The sequence below is a fragment of the Podarcis melisellensis genome (assembly GCF_964234715.1).
Source record: "Podarcis melisellensis genome assembly, chromosome: Z".
NCBI lineage: Eukaryota > Metazoa > Chordata > Lepidosauria > Squamata > Lacertidae > Podarcis > Podarcis melisellensis.
In genome coordinates, this window is record NC_138547.1 from 41,353,743 (window position 1) to 41,372,064 (window position 18,322).

General features: G+C 41.6%; 1 protein-coding gene across 4 annotated transcripts in view; it reads right to left on the reverse strand.

Moving 5' to 3' along the window:
- Positions 1-764: 764 nt before the first annotated feature.
- The window catches only part of MTMR1 (myotubularin related protein 1), a 51,567-nt gene continuing 34,009 nt past the window's right edge, over positions 765-18,322 (reverse strand). For all 4 annotated transcript variants that reach the window (XM_081897619.1, XM_081897617.1, XM_081897618.1 and 1 more), the window contains 5 exons: positions 16,140-16,346; positions 15,737-15,829; positions 12,280-12,393; positions 10,072-10,248; positions 765-1,906 (listed from right to left, as the gene is read on the reverse strand). In XM_081897619.1, coding sequence (XP_081753745.1) covers positions 1,748-1,906; positions 10,072-10,248; positions 12,280-12,393; positions 15,737-15,829; positions 16,140-16,346 — 750 coding nt within the window. In that variant the 3' untranslated portion in view covers positions 765-1,747. The remainder of the gene's footprint in view (positions 1,907-10,071; positions 10,249-12,279; positions 12,394-15,736; positions 15,830-16,139; positions 16,347-18,322) is intronic.

The window sequence follows — 18,322 nt, forward strand, 5'->3', positions numbered from 1 at the left end:
TGTTAAAAAAGAGTTTCCCCCTTTTTGAAATCCATTTGAACTGCAAATTTTCAAGAAATGTATTTCAGTTCTAGGACACTAAAAACAAAATGGGATTTATAAGGAAAGAGTTAGCATGGGGAAAACTAGTATTCTTTTGAGCATGTAATAAAAGCCAGTTGGGAGTTTTGTATGAAGCTTAACGTAAAAGGGAGTTTCAGCATCAAGCCTGTGAAAATAGGACAGATATGGCAGTGTAAGGTGGCATCTGAAGTGGCAGAGCTGTAAGATACCCAAGAGGTCACCCAATCCAACCCCCTGCTCAGTACAAGCTTTACAACTAGAGTATTCCTGACAGATGTTTCTCCAGCCTCCACTTTAATACCTTCAGCAAAAGGCAGCTGGCCACCTCCCCAAGCAAAACTGCCCCATTGCAGAACAGCTTTAACTCTTAGGAAGTTTCTTTTCATGATCCCAAAGCAAAGATGTCTTTACAGGGGCTAGAAAAGTGGGTGATTGGCAGTGGCTGTGAGCCTTTTTTGCCAAATATGCGACAAGTGAAGTCCGAACAGAATACTGTTGCACCAATGCAAATGCCACCTTCACTGCCCTCAGTGGTTCTGCCTAGCCTTTTACAAGCCAGAGAGTAGGCTGAAGTGCAGTCCTACTTCTCCACAGTTTGTGAGCCACCTTACTCCAATCCCTGTCACTTGAATAGACATGATGCTGGTTGGTCACTCGCGTTGTATGGGCAATGCAAATCCAGAAGAAAATGAACCAAAAAGGACTAAAACAAGTCTTTATTGTTTCAAGGAACCAATTAATGACAGTTTTTCCTTAAAAACTTACTATCATTACAATTTACTATCCTCCACCCCCAAACATTTGAAAAGAATAGTTCCTGTAACTCTGCTTAAGAAGAGTGTTTGGCCTTGCATAGACTTGTATGCAATAAGAACAACCGAAGGCTCTTGGTGTGTACAGATTTTTAACAAGATATGATAAACAAAATAACTGCAATTTACACATTTCAAAATCTAGCTAGGTGAAAAGGCCATTTGAAACTAAAGTTTTGTACAGAGCAATGAATGACACAACTAAGTCAATTCAGTACCTCACTCAGGTAGATAAATGGACAATAGCTACAGAAAAATTGCAAAACTTCATTTAGCAATCTTGGCTGTGAAGATTATACTATAACTACCAAGTGTCTCACAGTTGGCAAATCCTGCTCATCCTTTAATGGCATATTTATTCAAAATATACAACTGGCTATAATTAAAAAATTAAATCCATTTCAAAGTGCATCAGATCATCTACAACTGTCCCAAGAAATATAGTATTTGTTGTGGTCCCCCCCTAAAAAACGTAATAAGTACCAAGGAAACCAGAGGGGTTCCCCTTTTAGGAAGGATGGTCTCTGGGTATGTTTTGGCTCACTGTGGGCTTGGCAGTTCCATGGAAATTCTCCCTGCAGCATTTACCTGACAGATGAATTCCTAGTTTCTGAGCAGTCTGTTGCAGGTTGCTTAAGATAAAAATTAACTTTCTAATTGCCAATTCAATTAGAGACATCAAAAAGACACATTACAAAAAAAACACACCCTGGCAACCACCATCTACAGCGTTACACGCAAGGAAGCACTTTTTTTACCTCAGCATAACAGCAGGAAGAGTTGATGTTGACATATTACTCTCAGGGGTGGTGGAGTATTCCACTGTCCAGAACATGCCCATAGTAGAAGTGTACCTCCGTTTTAGCCTTGCATCAGACAGAGGTATGCACTGGTGTGGCTGCAGGAGAAGATCCTCGGTCTGATGAAGAAGAAATGGAACGTGTTGCTGCTTCCCTTTGCAGCTCTTCAACCCTCTTCTGGAGCTCGGCTCTGATGACAAGGAGTTCTTTCAGATTCTGATGAATTGGCATCTGTTGGAAATGAACACAGATTTTGTTTGAGTAATAAAATGCCAGATTTTGGGGGGTGGGGGGTGGAGTGTATTCCAAGTCAAAGAAATGCAAATCTACTATTAAATGTTTATTATTCAGCCATTCATTAGAATCAGGTTTATCCTGGCTTGCCGTTAAAAGAAATGCTTAGGGCAGTCAAAACCAACAATACAAAACCAACAAAATAAACAGCAGTTTAAAAAAAGATAGCAGATAACACAACTACACTTAAATTAACAACTTGGGGGAATTTGGAAAGGAAAGGCAAAGGCACGCAGGGAAAGGCATCTATGCACAATGGCAGGAAGCCATCTCAGAAGGGACAAGATGGGCCTCCCTTAGCAGGCACAGCCACAGAGAAGGTCAACTCTCTGGCTTAAGTCATTTGTCTGTAATTGCCTTTTGGATATTAAAACTGGAATAAATTATTCCCTCCAATAAAGTACACCTTTTACCAAACAGATAGCAGAGGCTTGGAAAACTTAGGAAGACAGGCAGGAAGATGTCAAAGGCATACTGCTTCAGTGTTCTCTTACCTGATTTATCATTGTTAACTGTCAGAGAAAATGGAAATTGCTTCTTCAGAAACTGAGGAAAACCTCATCACAGCTAGCCTCCTCCTATATTAAGACGGTAGTAACACTGTGGCCTCAACCCCAGATTGGTCTAATCCTGCTCTTTTCCCACATTTTGTGATATTTCTTATTTATATTACTTGTTCAGTTTTAACTGGGCACCCTTCATTAATTAAGGCCCCAGTAAGGTTCCTGCCAACCTAGCAGTTCGAAAGCACGTCAAAGTGCAAGTAGATAAATAGGTACCACTCCAGTGGAAAGGTAAATGGCATTTCCGTGCGCTGCTCCGGTTTGCCAGAAGCAGCTTAGTCATGCTGGCCACATGACCCAGAAGCTGTATGCCGGCTCCCTTGGCCAATAAAGCGAGATGAGCACCGCAACCCCAGAGTTGGTCACAACTGGACCTAATGGTCAGGGGTCCCTTTACCTTTACCGTTAAAGTGTCATTAAATCGGTTCCAGGAAAATCAAGGGGGGGGAGGCAGGGGGGGGAGGGCAAAACTAGAGCTGAAAAGGAGAAATGTGGGAGTTGGACATTCCCAACAAAATTGCTAATTGGGCAACTGGACTTCAGACTGCTGGTGTTGCTGTGAATTTGGCACAACCTGTGTACATGATTCCATATTCTTTAATACCCGACAACCCTTGATTTTTTTGCAAAATTGTTACAAAGGTACAATAATATATTCTCCATTGCTTTGTTCTCCAAAGGAATTTTACACTGTTGTAAAATTCTTGGTGGCTGTCTGGGGAAAGGGGAAGTGAGAAGCATGAAGCAACATGGGATGGAACTGTAAACCAACTCTTGAGTATAAGGCAAAAAGGGATCAGCTCAAAGGCCCATCTTCGAGCTCAGCTGCCCAATAAAGGCAACAAGAGTACACCTTGGAGCATGACACCAGTTCCTTCACTAGTGAGCAACCAGTCCCTTTTCACACCTGAAAGGAGACCAAAGAAACATGCATATCAGAGGGTGTTATTTGTAGGTAGGGTTTTAAAGCCTGATATGAAGAACAAATATGAACCAATTCCTGGTCTGTGTTCAAGTAGCTTTTGCAACCCTGCTTTCCTGAAATAGGTGTAGGTCTCTTCCCTTTAGCGAATTATTTCCCTTTAGTGAATTATGAGTGTCACTGTGGACAGCTTGTAGTCTGCTGCTAGGCAACGCTTTGAAAGCAATACACATTTTCTACTCTGCAGCTGAATATACCCAATATGGGAAAGTGAGACAGCCACACACCTATTTCAGTTTTCTGCACAGAGAGGTGGACAAGAACACCAGTCTGCTTCCATCTAGTAATTTCAGGGTTGGAAAGAACCATCAGTTTCCTAATCTTGCTGTAAAATTGACTGGGCGATCACTCAATAACGCTTCCAGTTTTCCTATAGATAATTAGGCTACAAATATATGAAAAGTCATTAGCACTGATAAACAAAAAGATGAATCCCTCCACTTTGATTCCAGAAATTAAATTACTTAAAGAGGTATCAGTTGTTCTAGTAATGTGTTAAAACAAACACATATGAAAGAGAGGGGAAAAGTCACAATGGGAAAACATCTGCTAACCAACACGATTTAATCTTCAAGGAGCCTTCAACAAAAAACTGATGCCCTGTTTGTTATGTTTCACGGAAGCGCATAGTTTGCTAAACCACTGGCAATTGGTCTACCAGGTCAGTTCATACGGCATTTGATTATGTGAGCGGTTGCTTGTTTTCTATCTCATCATTTCCCATGCCCAGAGTGATGTCTGATGAAAATGCATACAGCATACACTAACTAATCTGCAAAAGAAGCTGGGGGCTTATTTCCACTGGTTACACAGTGTACTATATTCCTTGCAACTGTTTTAAGTTGTTCTTTCAGTCAACACAGCTGAGTAGTGAAGTACACGTTTTAAGTTAGGTGAGTGATTCTAGGATTTCATTTCATTATTTATTGTGTATTTACTAAATTTTGAAAATTGCTGCCTGCCACTGTGTAGCTAATTATAATAAACCTGTGGATTTAGAAGTATGAGGTTGCTATGACAGTTTGATGGGCAAGGCTGAAAAATAAAAACCAAGGGAAGAGGCTACATGAAGCCAAAGCAGCTTCTGACTCCCAACAAACTCAACCACAAACCCACACAGATCCTTTATGCCTGCTAGAGTACCTTCTTTTTCAAATTATAAATGTCAATGACAATAGAGACTGCACCAATTTCCCCCCTGTTCTCTCAGCATTGTGAAGTGCGTCAGGATCACAAAATCCTCCATACCAACAAGGATAAGCATAAAAGGCAGTATAATAGCTACTCACTTACAGAACTACCAGTTCTTAATTGTATGGATAGCAAGTGTGCATTCTTGCACTTCCTTTTTACCTGCTCAAGAACAGCCATTCAAAAGAAAATTGTTCAGCAATGAATGTATATCTTCTATTATAGGCCTTCTCTTTTAAAAAAGAAACATCACAATTTTAGCACTGGGAAGAAAAGCAGCAGTAGAATAAAAAGACTATTTTAAATCAATTGCTTGATGTAGAGCAGGCATAGGCAAACTCTGCCCTCCAGATCTTTTGGGACTACAACTCCCATCATCCCTGGCCACTGGTCCTGTCAGCTAGGGATGATAGGGGTTGTAGCCCCAAAACATCTGGAGGGCCGAGTTTGCCTATGCCTGATGTAGAGCCTGATCCTATCCCCGCTTTTGTAGCTACTGTGGTGCAACAGGGAAGTTCTAATCTGCTTCCCTCAGGGCCTGGAGAGTTTAAAATGGTACCACTAACAGTGCTATTTTTCTAGAAAAAGAGGTGCCGGAACTCATCTTTGTTCTGGTATAAGGCACTGGCATCCAACTGAGAGGTGCCAGAACTGAGTTCCAGAGAGTTCTGGCTGAAAAAAAGCCCTGACCACCACTACTATCCTTATGGTCAAAAGGCTCTTGCAGATTTCTCAAGCAGTGCAAAACCAATTTGATTAGAGACTGTAGTGAGACAATAATAATAATAATAATAATAATAATAATAATAATAATAATAATGGCATGTGCACCAAATTTGCACAATTTGTAATCCACCATGGTGACAGCAACTAACAAGGCATGCAGGGAAGCCCCACCGCCACGTTTTTATTTTGTTGGCTGAAAGGGATTGCAAAAACAAGGGTTATCAATCACATAGCAGGCTTGATACATAGGCCTACTGCACACCACAAACAATGTTGGCTCCACGATCGCACTTTCAACTCTGAAGAATGGGGAGAAAGGAGAACCTCCTCTTCTCCACATAAAAAGGCTACATCAGCATTAGGAACCTTGGACTCACTCTGTCACCCTGGCATGGCACTATTATGTTCCTTAAGAGCTTCCAACAGTGGCAAAAGTTGCTGTTCTGAATCCAGCACAAAAAAATGAAAGGCTCTGGACCCAGTCCAATGAACTCTGTAGTAGAGAAGAGCATAAAACTATTATTTTATAGAGTCTGGACATATTCCTTTGATGGCTCAAAAGGACAATGTTCTACAGTTGTTGCTTTTGATAGTCTTTCAAACAGCAAATATTCCCACTAGAACTAATTTCAAGCCCTAAACAGCACTGCACAATGAGTCCCATGAACGAAAGCATCATAGTCACATTGGATCAACATTTTAAATCTACCATAAAAAGGAGTGCTTCTGAAACGTAGCAGAAATACAAACTGAACGTGCACAAAAAGCAAATGTCAATATCAGATCAATCTCCCAAGCGATTTACAAGCTTAAGAGGCCCTAAAAGGAACAGGGAATCTGAGAATTAAAGAAGCAACAAAAGAGCAAATGTGTTTTGAGGAATGGAAGCACAGCGTCGTCACTTTGGCAAAGAAAAAGTAGTTCAAGATCAGGGAAGACAAGGGGGGTGGGGAAACAACTCAAAACTTTGGGAGGCTGAGAAAATAAAATTGGCTACAAATTGGCAACTAGTATGAAAATCAGGATGATCATAAGCTAGACATACAGGCATGAAATGGCAACATGTTAAAAATTACCGTATTTTTCGCTCTATGGGACGCACCGGAGAATAGGACGCACCTTGTTTTAGAGGGGGGAAAACAAGAAAAAAAATTCTCCCCCTCTCTGCCCAGCGCCCCTTCAGTGAAGCGGCAGGAGGCGCTGCGCAGAGAGGGGGAGAATTTCCCTCCTCATGTTTTCCCCCTCTAAAACAAGGTGCCGTTTAAGGTGCGTTCAGTCACCTTCAGGCGGCTACCTTTGAAGCCTGGAGAGCGAGAGGGGTCGGTGCGCACCGACCCCTCTTGCTCTCCTGGCTTCAGGTTCCTTTTGACCTGCACTTTGGGGCTGGCGGGGGGAAAGAGCAGGTCAGGGAGTAGCGGAAAGGCAGGCAGCGGAGAGGCTGCTGCCATAGTCGCGTGTCACCTCTCCAGCTGGAAGAGGATCGCGGGGCTATGGCTTCTTTAGCCCTGCACGTGCTCTCCCAGCTGGAGAGGTGGTGCGCGGCTAAAGAGGCTCCTGCCATAGCCGCGCGTCACCTCTCCAGCCGGGAGAGGATCGCGGGGCTATGGCTTCTTCACTCCATAGGACGCACACACATTTCCCCTTCATTTTTGAAGGGGAAAAAGTGCATCCTATAGATACGGTAGTAAATGGCGCACTATACATATTTGGAGGCTCACCCATTTTGTTTTTCACTATAAAAATGCTGACAAAATATTCAGTCCTCCATTGAGTCACAGAATTCCACCTTTAGATCTAGATGACATCACTAATGGTTCCACTCTGTTGCTGCTCCCTTCTCGCATAGGGGAACTTGAGCACACTCGAACTGTCCTACTCACACAGTTCATGTTTGTTCAGAATTAAGTCTCACTGTTTAATGGTGCTTGTTCCCAAGTAAACGTGCATAAGATTGTAGCCACATTCTCAAATCGGTTTCTCCTGTCAAGTATTCATTATAGCAAGCAACTGCCATTTCAGCAGCTCCTCAGCTTAAAGCCTTTGAATACAGGGACTGTGGTTTTGCTCACTGAACTGATGGAACTAGCATTACTTTCAGCTGGGAGACTTGAGAGCAAGGACTTGCTTCTGTGAGGCACTTCCACAGGTCACTTGTTGATACTCCCTTTGTGCACTGGTAAGACACAGTGTCCTGTTTCAAGTGCCCCTCTGCCCACCTCTCTGCAACAGGCATGGCCACAGGCCCAGTGAAGGCACAGCAGATGCATGGCTTAGGCAGGTTTGTTGGTGGGATACAAGCTCCCCCAGTGCCACACTGTTCCAGTTAATTCTGGGGCTCCTTCCTTAGCTCGAAGTGCTTGATGGCAAAAGCCAGATAAATGGTTTTCTCCTTTTCAATCAATCATTTTATTTGCATACTGCCTTTCCAAAGTTTAGACCATGCTCAAGGAAGCTTACAACATATGACTTAACTATCTGTCAATAGCTGTGGTATGTAAATACTAGGATTTTTTGTTTTTGTTTTACACCCTATTTCTATTGAACCATGCATAACACATATACTTAACTATGGGTAGATGGGGATGCAATTCTTATGTTATGACCTGACCTCAGGCTGCCTGATCTTTCCTGCACAGAAGACTTTTCTGCACATTGCCACACTCCAAGTAGCCTTGATCCAACATCTCCCTATCAAGCACTTAGTGCATTCCTCAACAAAAAAGGAATGTCAGAACATTTTGTATGCCAGAACGTACAAAAGTGTTTTGGCACTTTTAGTAAGAACCAAAACAGAGGGCTTTATCAGATGCTAGTCCTACTCAGAGTAAACTTACTGAAATTAATGGACCCAAGTTACTAATGTCTATTGACTTCAGTAAGTCTATTCTGAGTAGGACCAGCAATGATTACAACCCAGAATTCTACACCACATGGGCACATGGGCACAAGCCTCATTATGGTTAGAATTGGTGGCATTCAAAGTTACTGACCAGATCTGTTTAGAAAATTCTCATCTCATCAGTAAAATAAAATTCTTGCAAATTTGCATTTTTAACTGATTTCTGAAAGAATACCCTGAGGAAAGAAAAGCTGAAAAATACTCTCTCACAGAAGGTGCTAAGGTGTTCCAGAGAGAGGGGTTAGGTACCTTTACTAGCAGTCGTAAAAGGTAAGTCTGCTTTTAGAAAAGGGAGAGAAAAGAAGAGTCAGCACAAACAGATAATCCAATCTGGCAACAAAATGAGCCTTTTTTTAATAGGTCCTATGAGACAATTAGTGATCATGCAGCTTTCGTGTCCAAAATTTCCTCCTTCTACAGCAACACAAAACCTAAAGGTAAAAAGATTTAGTGCTAACTGGTAACAGCTGAAGCCTTAAAATGTGGCTTCTAAAAGAGCTGAGTAGAAGGAAGATGGCCAGCTCAGATGTTCAGCCCTAGTAAGGTTGGGAAATTCAATTGGATCCTATCCCAGTAACTTTTAATTGTGTACTGTGCAGATACATATTTCAAAGAAGAACAATGCATAATCCTAGAAGGGCATCAAACTGAAACCGGGGAGAGGGGGGGTGCTATAAAATCAGCTACGGCCAGGTAAATTGGAGCACTGTGCTACCCACAGTTGCCTATCCTAGGTTTTGAATACTGACTTGTTTGAGTGAACTGCACCCTAGGCAAGGGTAGCTTTAATCCTATATTATCTCTGGGTCCTGGCCTCCAGTGTCTGCAGGACTGCCACAGACTTCTTTGGTACCTGAAAAAATGAGTGGGGACACAGATGGGAACTTGCCCATTGCTAAAGGTGGCAGATGAGAAGGTGAATAATCATAGATCAGCACAAATTATAAACCAAAACGATGCACTTGAGTCACAAATCCAAGAAGGAAAGCACACACAACGACTGCCATCAAGGAAACGTTCCCTCACAGCAGATCAGAGGTTGATTCATGGTTGCTTGGTCAGCATCTGACAGCTTGCACATGTGAAAATCTGCCACAGAGAGAACTTTCAGATCACCACAAAATACAGCAAAGCTGAGCAAAAAAATAAAAAATAAATGAAATGAATGAAATGGTGATGTGCGTGCAATGTGTTAAAGAGCTGCATCTACTACTTTGTGCTGCGTCCCTCCTCCCTCCCTAGTTCTCCACACATTGTCTAGAACTTGAAGGATTTTGGAGGGGGCTGGGAAAGGGAGTCTATCACTTTATGTTGGATGGAAAGAGATTTTGCTCTTCCACGGAACTGAATAGCATGTGCAGGGAACCATAGGGAGTGCCTTGGAGGCACTTGGAAGTAGCAATACTCACACAGCTCCCAAGCATCTTTGTAGCACAGAGTGGCAGGCTAAAGCTCTGCATGTCCCAGATTTGTGGGGGTGGGCAGGATTGCAGGCTATCACAAATAATTATTAGCTATCAAGGCCAGTCAAAATTTTGAAGCCCTCCAACTGGCCATTTTGAGCAGCAGCCAGTTGTTTAAAAATATGTTGCTCCAGTCAGAGATGAAAGGGACAGAATCACATTCCTTTGATTATTTTACCAAACAATCAAAGCCCTGACGGTTTCTAGACCTCTTTAGTATTTCCTTTAAAAAAAAAAATGGCAAAAGAAATTCAATTGAAAAGCAAACAAATGCATACCTGGGGTCTCATTCGTGGATTCCATCGTACATAGTAGTTCACCCATAATTCTAAATGACTTAGACTAGCAACTGGATATAGGACATGGTTTTCGTAGTTTACGTAGAAAGGGTTGCTGAATTCATCAAGCTGACTATTAATGTAGGACCATAAAGAGATTGTCTTTGTACTGATCTCCTGAAGGAAAAATAATAATACTTGTAAACAATTATAATGAAAATATTTTCAAACCTCTAACTATTAAGGAAGCATTTTTACATCAATCTGTTGGCTGAGGAACATCTTCTGTGGAACTCGTGTGCATTGGGGCATCATCTTAGGTAGGTTCTCTGTTTGGGGTACACTTGTTTGTCTTTAGAATGCAACCTAGAATACCCTGCCCTGTAAACAGACACAGCACACAACCTCACAATTTCCCACAGTGGCCACAGTGCTGGGGAAGACTGGCAAAAATGGACAAACCATCTTCCAGGGAAACATTTATTTTCACCAAGGAATCCTCAATGAACCTACATGGAATGCCAGAGCTACAAGGACCACAATAGGAAACACATCCACTCCGGTATTAAACTTGTAGATCTCTTGTGAAGGTTTTGAATTTACTAAGAGCTCATCTACACTTCTGCTTGTCCTGCCATTTTCCCCCAGGAAAATCCACTGCTTACCACTGAATCAGAGCAAACATCAATCGGGTTGTCTCCAGATTGACACTTGCTCCAATTTGGCACTGAAGAGCAGATTTCCTGGGGAAAGTGGCAGTGCAAAGGCAAAATGTCTCAGGCAAAACATGAGACAAGTGGAGAACAGCTCAGACTCCTGCTTTCTAGTCACAGAAGAAGTGGAAGTGTGGACAAGCCCTACATTTTGCACTGAGTTTCTGTTTTAAGAGGTATCATGGTCCCAAACTCATTTCCTTTTAAGAAAAAGACTGGCAATATTTTGATGCAACAATAATTTCTTATGATTTTTCAAATTTAACGTTATCAAATAAGCTTCCATTGGAAAATACTGAATTTCTACCTCCACCTATAAGGAAAAATAAGCTTAAAATGATAAAGGTAAACACTGAATGCTATCAGAAGGGGGGTGGAACCCACTGAAAAGTAAGAAAATTACTGAGATGTCAGGAAAGAAAAAACACTTATGTACAGAAACAACGAGGCAGTATTTTAGAAAAGGGTTATAACCTATTTTTACCAGTCTCCCTATACCTATCTAAATACTATGTTTCTAATTAAATGTCCATGTTTAGGTTTATTCTTAGCAGTTTTTAAATTCTATGACCAAATACAAACATCATTATGAAACCATTATTAAATCAAGGTTTCAGAATCTGAATTCTTATCAGCATCATCTTGCAATTTTATACTCCTCCAGTGCTACAAAGCATCTGTTTCCACTACAGCTGTCTCTTAAATTGCATTTTTTTAAAGGGAGCTGCATTAGATTATCCATTCATGAGAGGGAGCTGCCTGGTAGGCACATACTTGGTGAGAATATGTAATTCAGCTCCATCTTGTGGTGCAATTGTGCAATTTGCTGTGCTGAATCAGTCACTTAAAGTCAGATATATACTAAAACACAAAAGGTTATGTTTGTACTAACATTTTTCTTCCTGGGAAAAGGGGGGGTGACATAGTTTAGCATGTGCTTTACCTCTGCTCTCTCTCGAGGGTATAAATTAGCACGATTTGGCACATTAGCTGGGTGTTGTACCCAGGATCCTTCAAAATCCACTATTCAGATTTCTCATGCAGCTGACTAGAGAAAAATCCTGACTAGAGAAAAATCATATGTGCTGAACATATGGAACCACCTTATTTTCAGAACATTAGTCGATTGAGCCCAGTACTGACTACTCTGACTGGAAGCAACTCGCCAAGGCCTGCCAAGCCCAGAAGGCTTTCTTCGCCTTTCTATTTGATGTCCTTTTAGATGGAGAAGGAGGCTGGGACTCTCAACTTGCTCTATCACTGTCCCATGGGCTCCCCTCAGGTTTCATAGAGGCCCATGTTACCTAATGGATTCGAAGAGAGGGGAGACGTTGCCTGTATTCGTGGCATCTGGTGCCTATTTGGTATGTCAAGAGGAATATGAAAATTCATTTCTAGGTGACATTTAAAAACTTTCAGCTCTACAGAACAGGCAAAACAGCCTCAAATTTTCTTTTGGCTCCTGTAAAACCATTACATGGGTGATTTACTTTACCTCTTTCATTCGCTGATGCTCAGAGTTGTATAAAAAGGTGCCAAAAAGACAGCTATAAAGATGATCCAAAATGGTGATCAGAAACAGCTCATTGAATTCAAATGCTGCTGGAAACTAAAACAACAAAATATTTTGTTATACTTTTTGTTAAGGGGAAACAGTACAGTAAGCTTGTGCACATTCAGGCTTATGTGTGTGGCAAAAAATTGTTTAAAAATTTAAGAGGGTGTAGGAAAGGGGTGAGGTTCTGGGGGAAATGACTTTAGCAATCCCATCCGTTGTTGAACCCAATGTGTTTTGACTATACGCAATTTTGGATTTAGGTGTGATCCCTGGAATGTAAGCCAGATTTCAGGCCTATTGTATTTTATTTGAACAAATACACACACACAGGGGGGGGGGGGAGAGAGAGAGAGAGAGAGAGAGAGAGAGAGAGAGAGAGAGAGAGAGAGAGAGAGAGAGAGAAATCTCTAATGTAAAATGAGTATGAAGGTTTACAAAATGTCAAAGAGACATTTAAATTGTAAAACTAGAGTGCTGTACTAGCATTTGGCAACTCTGGACAAATGCACTGTATTGGGAGGGTGTTGTTTAGGAAGGTTCCCATAGGCTCTTAGTTTCTTTTCTGTGAATTCAAGAGACTCAGGTCTTTCCCTTATGAAAGGAAGCAAAGGAGGACTAATGCGGCAGGACTCACAGAGGATTGAAGCCACATCCAAATAACTACATTTTATTGCAGCGCTTTTCTGTAACAAAATACTTTTCACACATAACAGTGTCCACTGGAGTTCATACACTATCTCAATTGCATTTCATCAAGATTAGGAAGGTATTGTGTAATTTTGTGTGTGTGTGTGTGTGTGTGCTGCGCTCTTGCAAATGAAAAAGGATTCTTCTATCACTAGGAAATTAGAATTTTCTTTTTCAGGGACTCCACCATTCAAAATGTAGTTCTTGGAAAGAGTTGTCAGCTCAATGCTTCATCCAAAGTAGACCTCAGCGGCTGTGCTGTCACTTGAAACATTTTTACATCTGTTGGGGTGTGGATTCAATTCTGAGTTTAACAAGGCAGCTATTAAAACATTTGCCTACGGTATGAAGCAGTGATAAGTGGCATATGATGTAGGTTTAAGTATTTTTGCTGCGTCCACAGTAGAAAAATATGTGGCAATCTCTTTTAAGCGCTGCTGGATGGAGGCTGTGCCCACCACGCATAAGCTGAACCCATCTATCCTTACACCCCTTTTGTGCCCTCCTTCCCACCTCACCTCAAGCTTTTGACAATATCATCCAATAAAAAGGCAGGAATATAGCTAGGTAAGCATTGCCATAACTTCTGATCTAGGCGATCATTTTGAATTAACCTATAAAACAGTGGTCATCAACATGGCAGCTGTGGGTACGCATGTGCTCCTGGAGAGCTAAACCACATCTCACCCCTGCCTCTGCTAAAATGAAGCTTGAAATAGGTCTTCTATTGTAGCCAAGAGAACAAGTTGCACTCTATGTGTGTGTGATGTGCTCACGGCAGTTTCTATAAGAATATTCAAGCATTAAAACCCCAATAAGATATCAACTTATTTTAAAGCCAGAAGGCTGCTGGGTGTGGACCGGTGTCAAGGATAACCTTTTATGTAAGCATGTAGCTCACTTCCATTTGGCAGCAGCTAGTGTAATAGGTGGCTATAGGTAGTGTAATAGGTGTATAGCTAGTGTAATAGGTGGCACAAAGGTGCCATAAACCCTGTGAACTGGTACTGAGTCTGTTTGAACTGCTGCAAGTACAGGGTAATAAACTATATGAGGGGGAGAGCTCTTTTCTCTTACCATCTTTCAGGATCAAGACATTGATAAATGGTTTGGATGAGATTAAGAAATTGTGTTCTCTGAAAAAATATGAGGTGTCTGTCCTATGAACAATGTCCCAGTTTTCCCTTTTGGTTCTATTGCATTCTACTTCCCTCTCCTCTCAGGGCTATAACTGTTCAATGTTTATTTTAAATCTCTTGCTGGATTCAGATTTTGCACACATGTGGGACTGGCAAAGTCATTTCACAGTCCTTTACTAGAGGGAAACTAAACAGTTTATAGCAAGTAATAAGGAGCAATAAGGGAGATCACAAAAAACCCCAACAACAAGGCTGTTCTGAGTTAAGGGTCTGCCCCTAAGGGGTTTTTGCTGCTTCCAGGTGTTCAAAGCATTTTGGAAAATTTTCTCCTGCAAAAAATAGTTGCATGACTTTCCAAAAAGGAAGCAACATCCTTTAACTGAGCATACTGAAACAAACAAGGTAACATTAAGCACCTCATTCATGCAAAGTTCAAATCACAGAAAAATAAGTGAGCGACTTTTTGCAGAGTAGCAAAGTATAACAAGGTCCCAATTTTCAAGCTGCAATGCAAAATATAAAGGAAGGGCTGCTTGAGATGAATTTTGTTGTTTGTAAAGAAGTTTGAAAGAAGTATTATTTAAATCCACAACAGAATTACATAATAGAAGTTCAGAATTAATTTAGATCTAGCAAGAGGGCACCAGCAACTGCCTTGGGAAGAATAAGCTCTCTATGACAATCATGCTGAAGCAGTGTTGAGATGTGGTTCACAGTTCCTCAAATCAATTTATTGGAAATATGAATTTAAATGTAAAATGACAGTTATACAGATTTGTGGTATTGTGCATTTTTAAAAGAAATGCAAATATCATCCATTTTATAAAATATCTGCTCTAAACCTCAATTATAAATACAATGCATCACTATTAATTTGGTCCTAAATAGGCAAATCACAAGTGGGTATACATTAGTTAATGCCTTTGGTATGTAAACTGGCTAACATATCACAGAGAGGCCACAGACAGCAGTTTCCCAAACTATATTCATATTAAAAGCAAGGTTATCCATTCCATGCAAACTCAAGTTAATCAAAAAGCTGTGAATTTTCACTCTCAAATTTCTGTTTCTCTCCAGAAAATATTTTGTTTTGTTTTATTATCATGTCAGGCCAGAGAAAACTTTATTAAATGTTCAGGTATCAAACACCAATAAATAAGATGTATCCTTCCATGAACAGTTAGGTCTTTGATCTGATGTAGGCTTCTATTGAGGCTTCTACTGATGAATAGGGAAGTGACACGAACATCTATGCTGTTGTCCAGGGTCTTACAACCCTCTGGACCAGACTTTTGGGGCAGGGGGGAACTGGTGAAAACTGCCATTTTGGTTAATGGAGGCTAGGAGCAGCCTTTCCATGCGGAGAACTTTGCTCATAGGATGACAGGCCCCTTTGTGGTAATTTCTTAATGTTGAACTTGCAAAACCCACCAATTCACCTCTGCATACATTTATTTCACTCTGCTGTGTGCACTGAACTAGTTCCAAAATTTCACTGCCCCGAAAGAAAGAATTACTTCCTTTGTGGATTAGAAACAGAGAAGATATAATTAGAAAAATATCCTTACCTGCTTTGTCATTTGCCAAACGCAATCTATGAACTGAAGGAAAATGGGTGATCTGTCAGCATCAGCATGATCATCATCTCCATGACCTACACGCTAGTGAGGAAGAAAGAGTGTCAGGAGCAACGCTTCCTCTTTTCTTTTTCTTTTTTTGTCAAATGTATTTAAAATAGCTTTTTTTTAAAACTGCCCCAGAACAATTAAGAAGAGTTATCAGAAAAGCTAGGTTTCTTCCAGCAATTAGATACTAAATAAGCTACACTGAAATAACAACCAAAACTGATTCATGTTATCAATCATGCTTAGTATCCTGATGGGTAAAGAGAACATCTTACATAGACAGGTGGCACAAGTTTTATAGAATTTTATAGATAGCAGGAGAAATTCAAAAACCTTTTGAAATTACCATTGCAAACCGATGTCCAAAACTCATCCACTCCTTTTCTATGAGGACTTCAAAGCCTTTGATAGTTCTGTAATGGCTGTCTAGCATCAGCATGGCTAAAGAGGTCAGCTGAGCTGTACGGTCCCAGCCGTCACTGCAGTGCACCACCACTGATGTTTTACCAGATTCGATTTTGTCAGCAATTCTCACGGCTCCTGAAAGAAGCATCTTTAAAAAGACGGTTCCAAGTTGAAATATCGCACCAAAGCAAACTCGGCTATAATACATTTTGTGATAAGAGCAAAACAGCATCTCTGCATAATTGGACTGAAGACCTTTCTAGTCTAGCATTCTGTTTCCAGAAGTGCCCAGCTGCATGCCTGAGGGACCTTACAAGAAGGGATGGCTTTTTCTTGTTTCTCCCCAGAGCCTAGCATTTAGCGGCATCCTGTTGCCGAACATGCAAGTATTGATTTAGTCACCGTAGCCAGGCTCGTGCAGAGGGGGGCAGCCAAGTACATTTGCTTTGGGCCTAGGAGGGCTAAGCCAACCAGGGGCACCCCCACCAGCGGCCTGCCAGACTTATACTGACATGCCAAGAGCAAGCTTCCCTCCCTGGGTCTAAGACAAGCTCGGCACAGGCCTGATCATTACTAACAACTGTTGATAGACGACCACAAATGACATATAGGCTGCATTCATATGCAATGCTAAATCATGGTTTACTATTTTGTGGACAAACCTCCACAATCCCAAACAAAGCATCAAGCTCATGCAGATTCCCCACCCCACCTCCTTCTGTGCATCTAGTAGGAGGGCTTCTGCAAAGCTTAGTCCAGCATATCAAATAATCTTAGTGTTACATTTCTTGTAAACCACTAAGAGGTTTTACTGCAATCAAGGGGTATACAGTGGTACCTCGGGTTAAGAACTAAATTCATTCTGGAGGTCTGTTCTTAACCTGAAACCGTTCTTAACCTGAGGCACCACTTTAGCTAATGGGGCCTCTTGCTGCCACCACACCCCCACTGTGCAATTTCTGTTCTCATCCTGAAGCAAAGGTCTTAACCCGAGGTACTATTTCAGGGTTAATGGAGTCTGTAACCTGAAGTGTCTGTAACCTGAAGCGTCTGTAACCCGAGGTACCACTGTATAATAATATATCATACTCTAGCCTATTTTAATAACAGAGTTTCACAATCCATTGCTTGAAGTCGGCTTATTATTATAAAGTCAGTGTGTGGAAATATGTCCTTGTACTGCTAAGCCAAGGTTTAGCATTACATGCACACACAATGTTGAACAGATCAATGCACTAAACTGTTGCAGTGGTGTAACTCACTACCATCAACATTTCTCAGGTAGATGGGGTGAATGATTCTTGGCAGAATATATCTAAAAACTACACCAAGCATGAATACTAAATCCCAATTACAACTGCCTGGAAAGCACATCAAGATTAGATCATTTGCTTAACCTGTGGGAAAGTTTGATTGCTTGCTTCCTAAAATTTGTACAGTGGTGCCTCAGGTTAAGAACTTACCGTATTTTTCGCCCTATAGGACGCACCGTCCCATAAGGCGCATCTAGTTTTTTGGGGGGGAGAAATAAAGGGGAAAAAATGATTCCCCCCCCCAAGCGCGGGGCTGGGGCAGGGGAAGCCCGAGCTTCTCCCGACCCCAGCCCCCAGAACAGGCAACTCTTTGCAAGCCGCGGGAGCCCAGCGTTGGGCTCCCGCGCCTTGCGGAGAGCCGCGCGAAGCCTGGAGAGTGAGAGTGCACACCGACCCCTCTCGCTTTCCAGGCTTCAGCGAATGCCTGCATTCGCCCCATAGGACGCACACACATTTCCCCTTCATTTTTGGAGGGGGAAAAGTGCATCCTATGGGGCGAAAAATACGGTAATTCGTTCTGGAGGTCCGTTCTTAACCTGAAACTGTCCTTAACTTGAGGTACCGCTTTAGCTAATGGGGCCTCAGCCATGTGATTTCTGTTCTCATCCTGAAGCAAAGTTCTTAACCAGAGGTACTATTTCTGGGTTGACTTCTGGGAGATGATGGCACCTGGTCAAGTCTCCACTGAGTCTCTGCTGTGTGAGCAGGAGCTCTAATTATCAAATTACTCTGATAAAAAGGTTCAACCTATGAAATTAACTGCCAACTTTTATCAATAAAAGACTGCGGGAGCTGTCAGGTGGATTTTCAA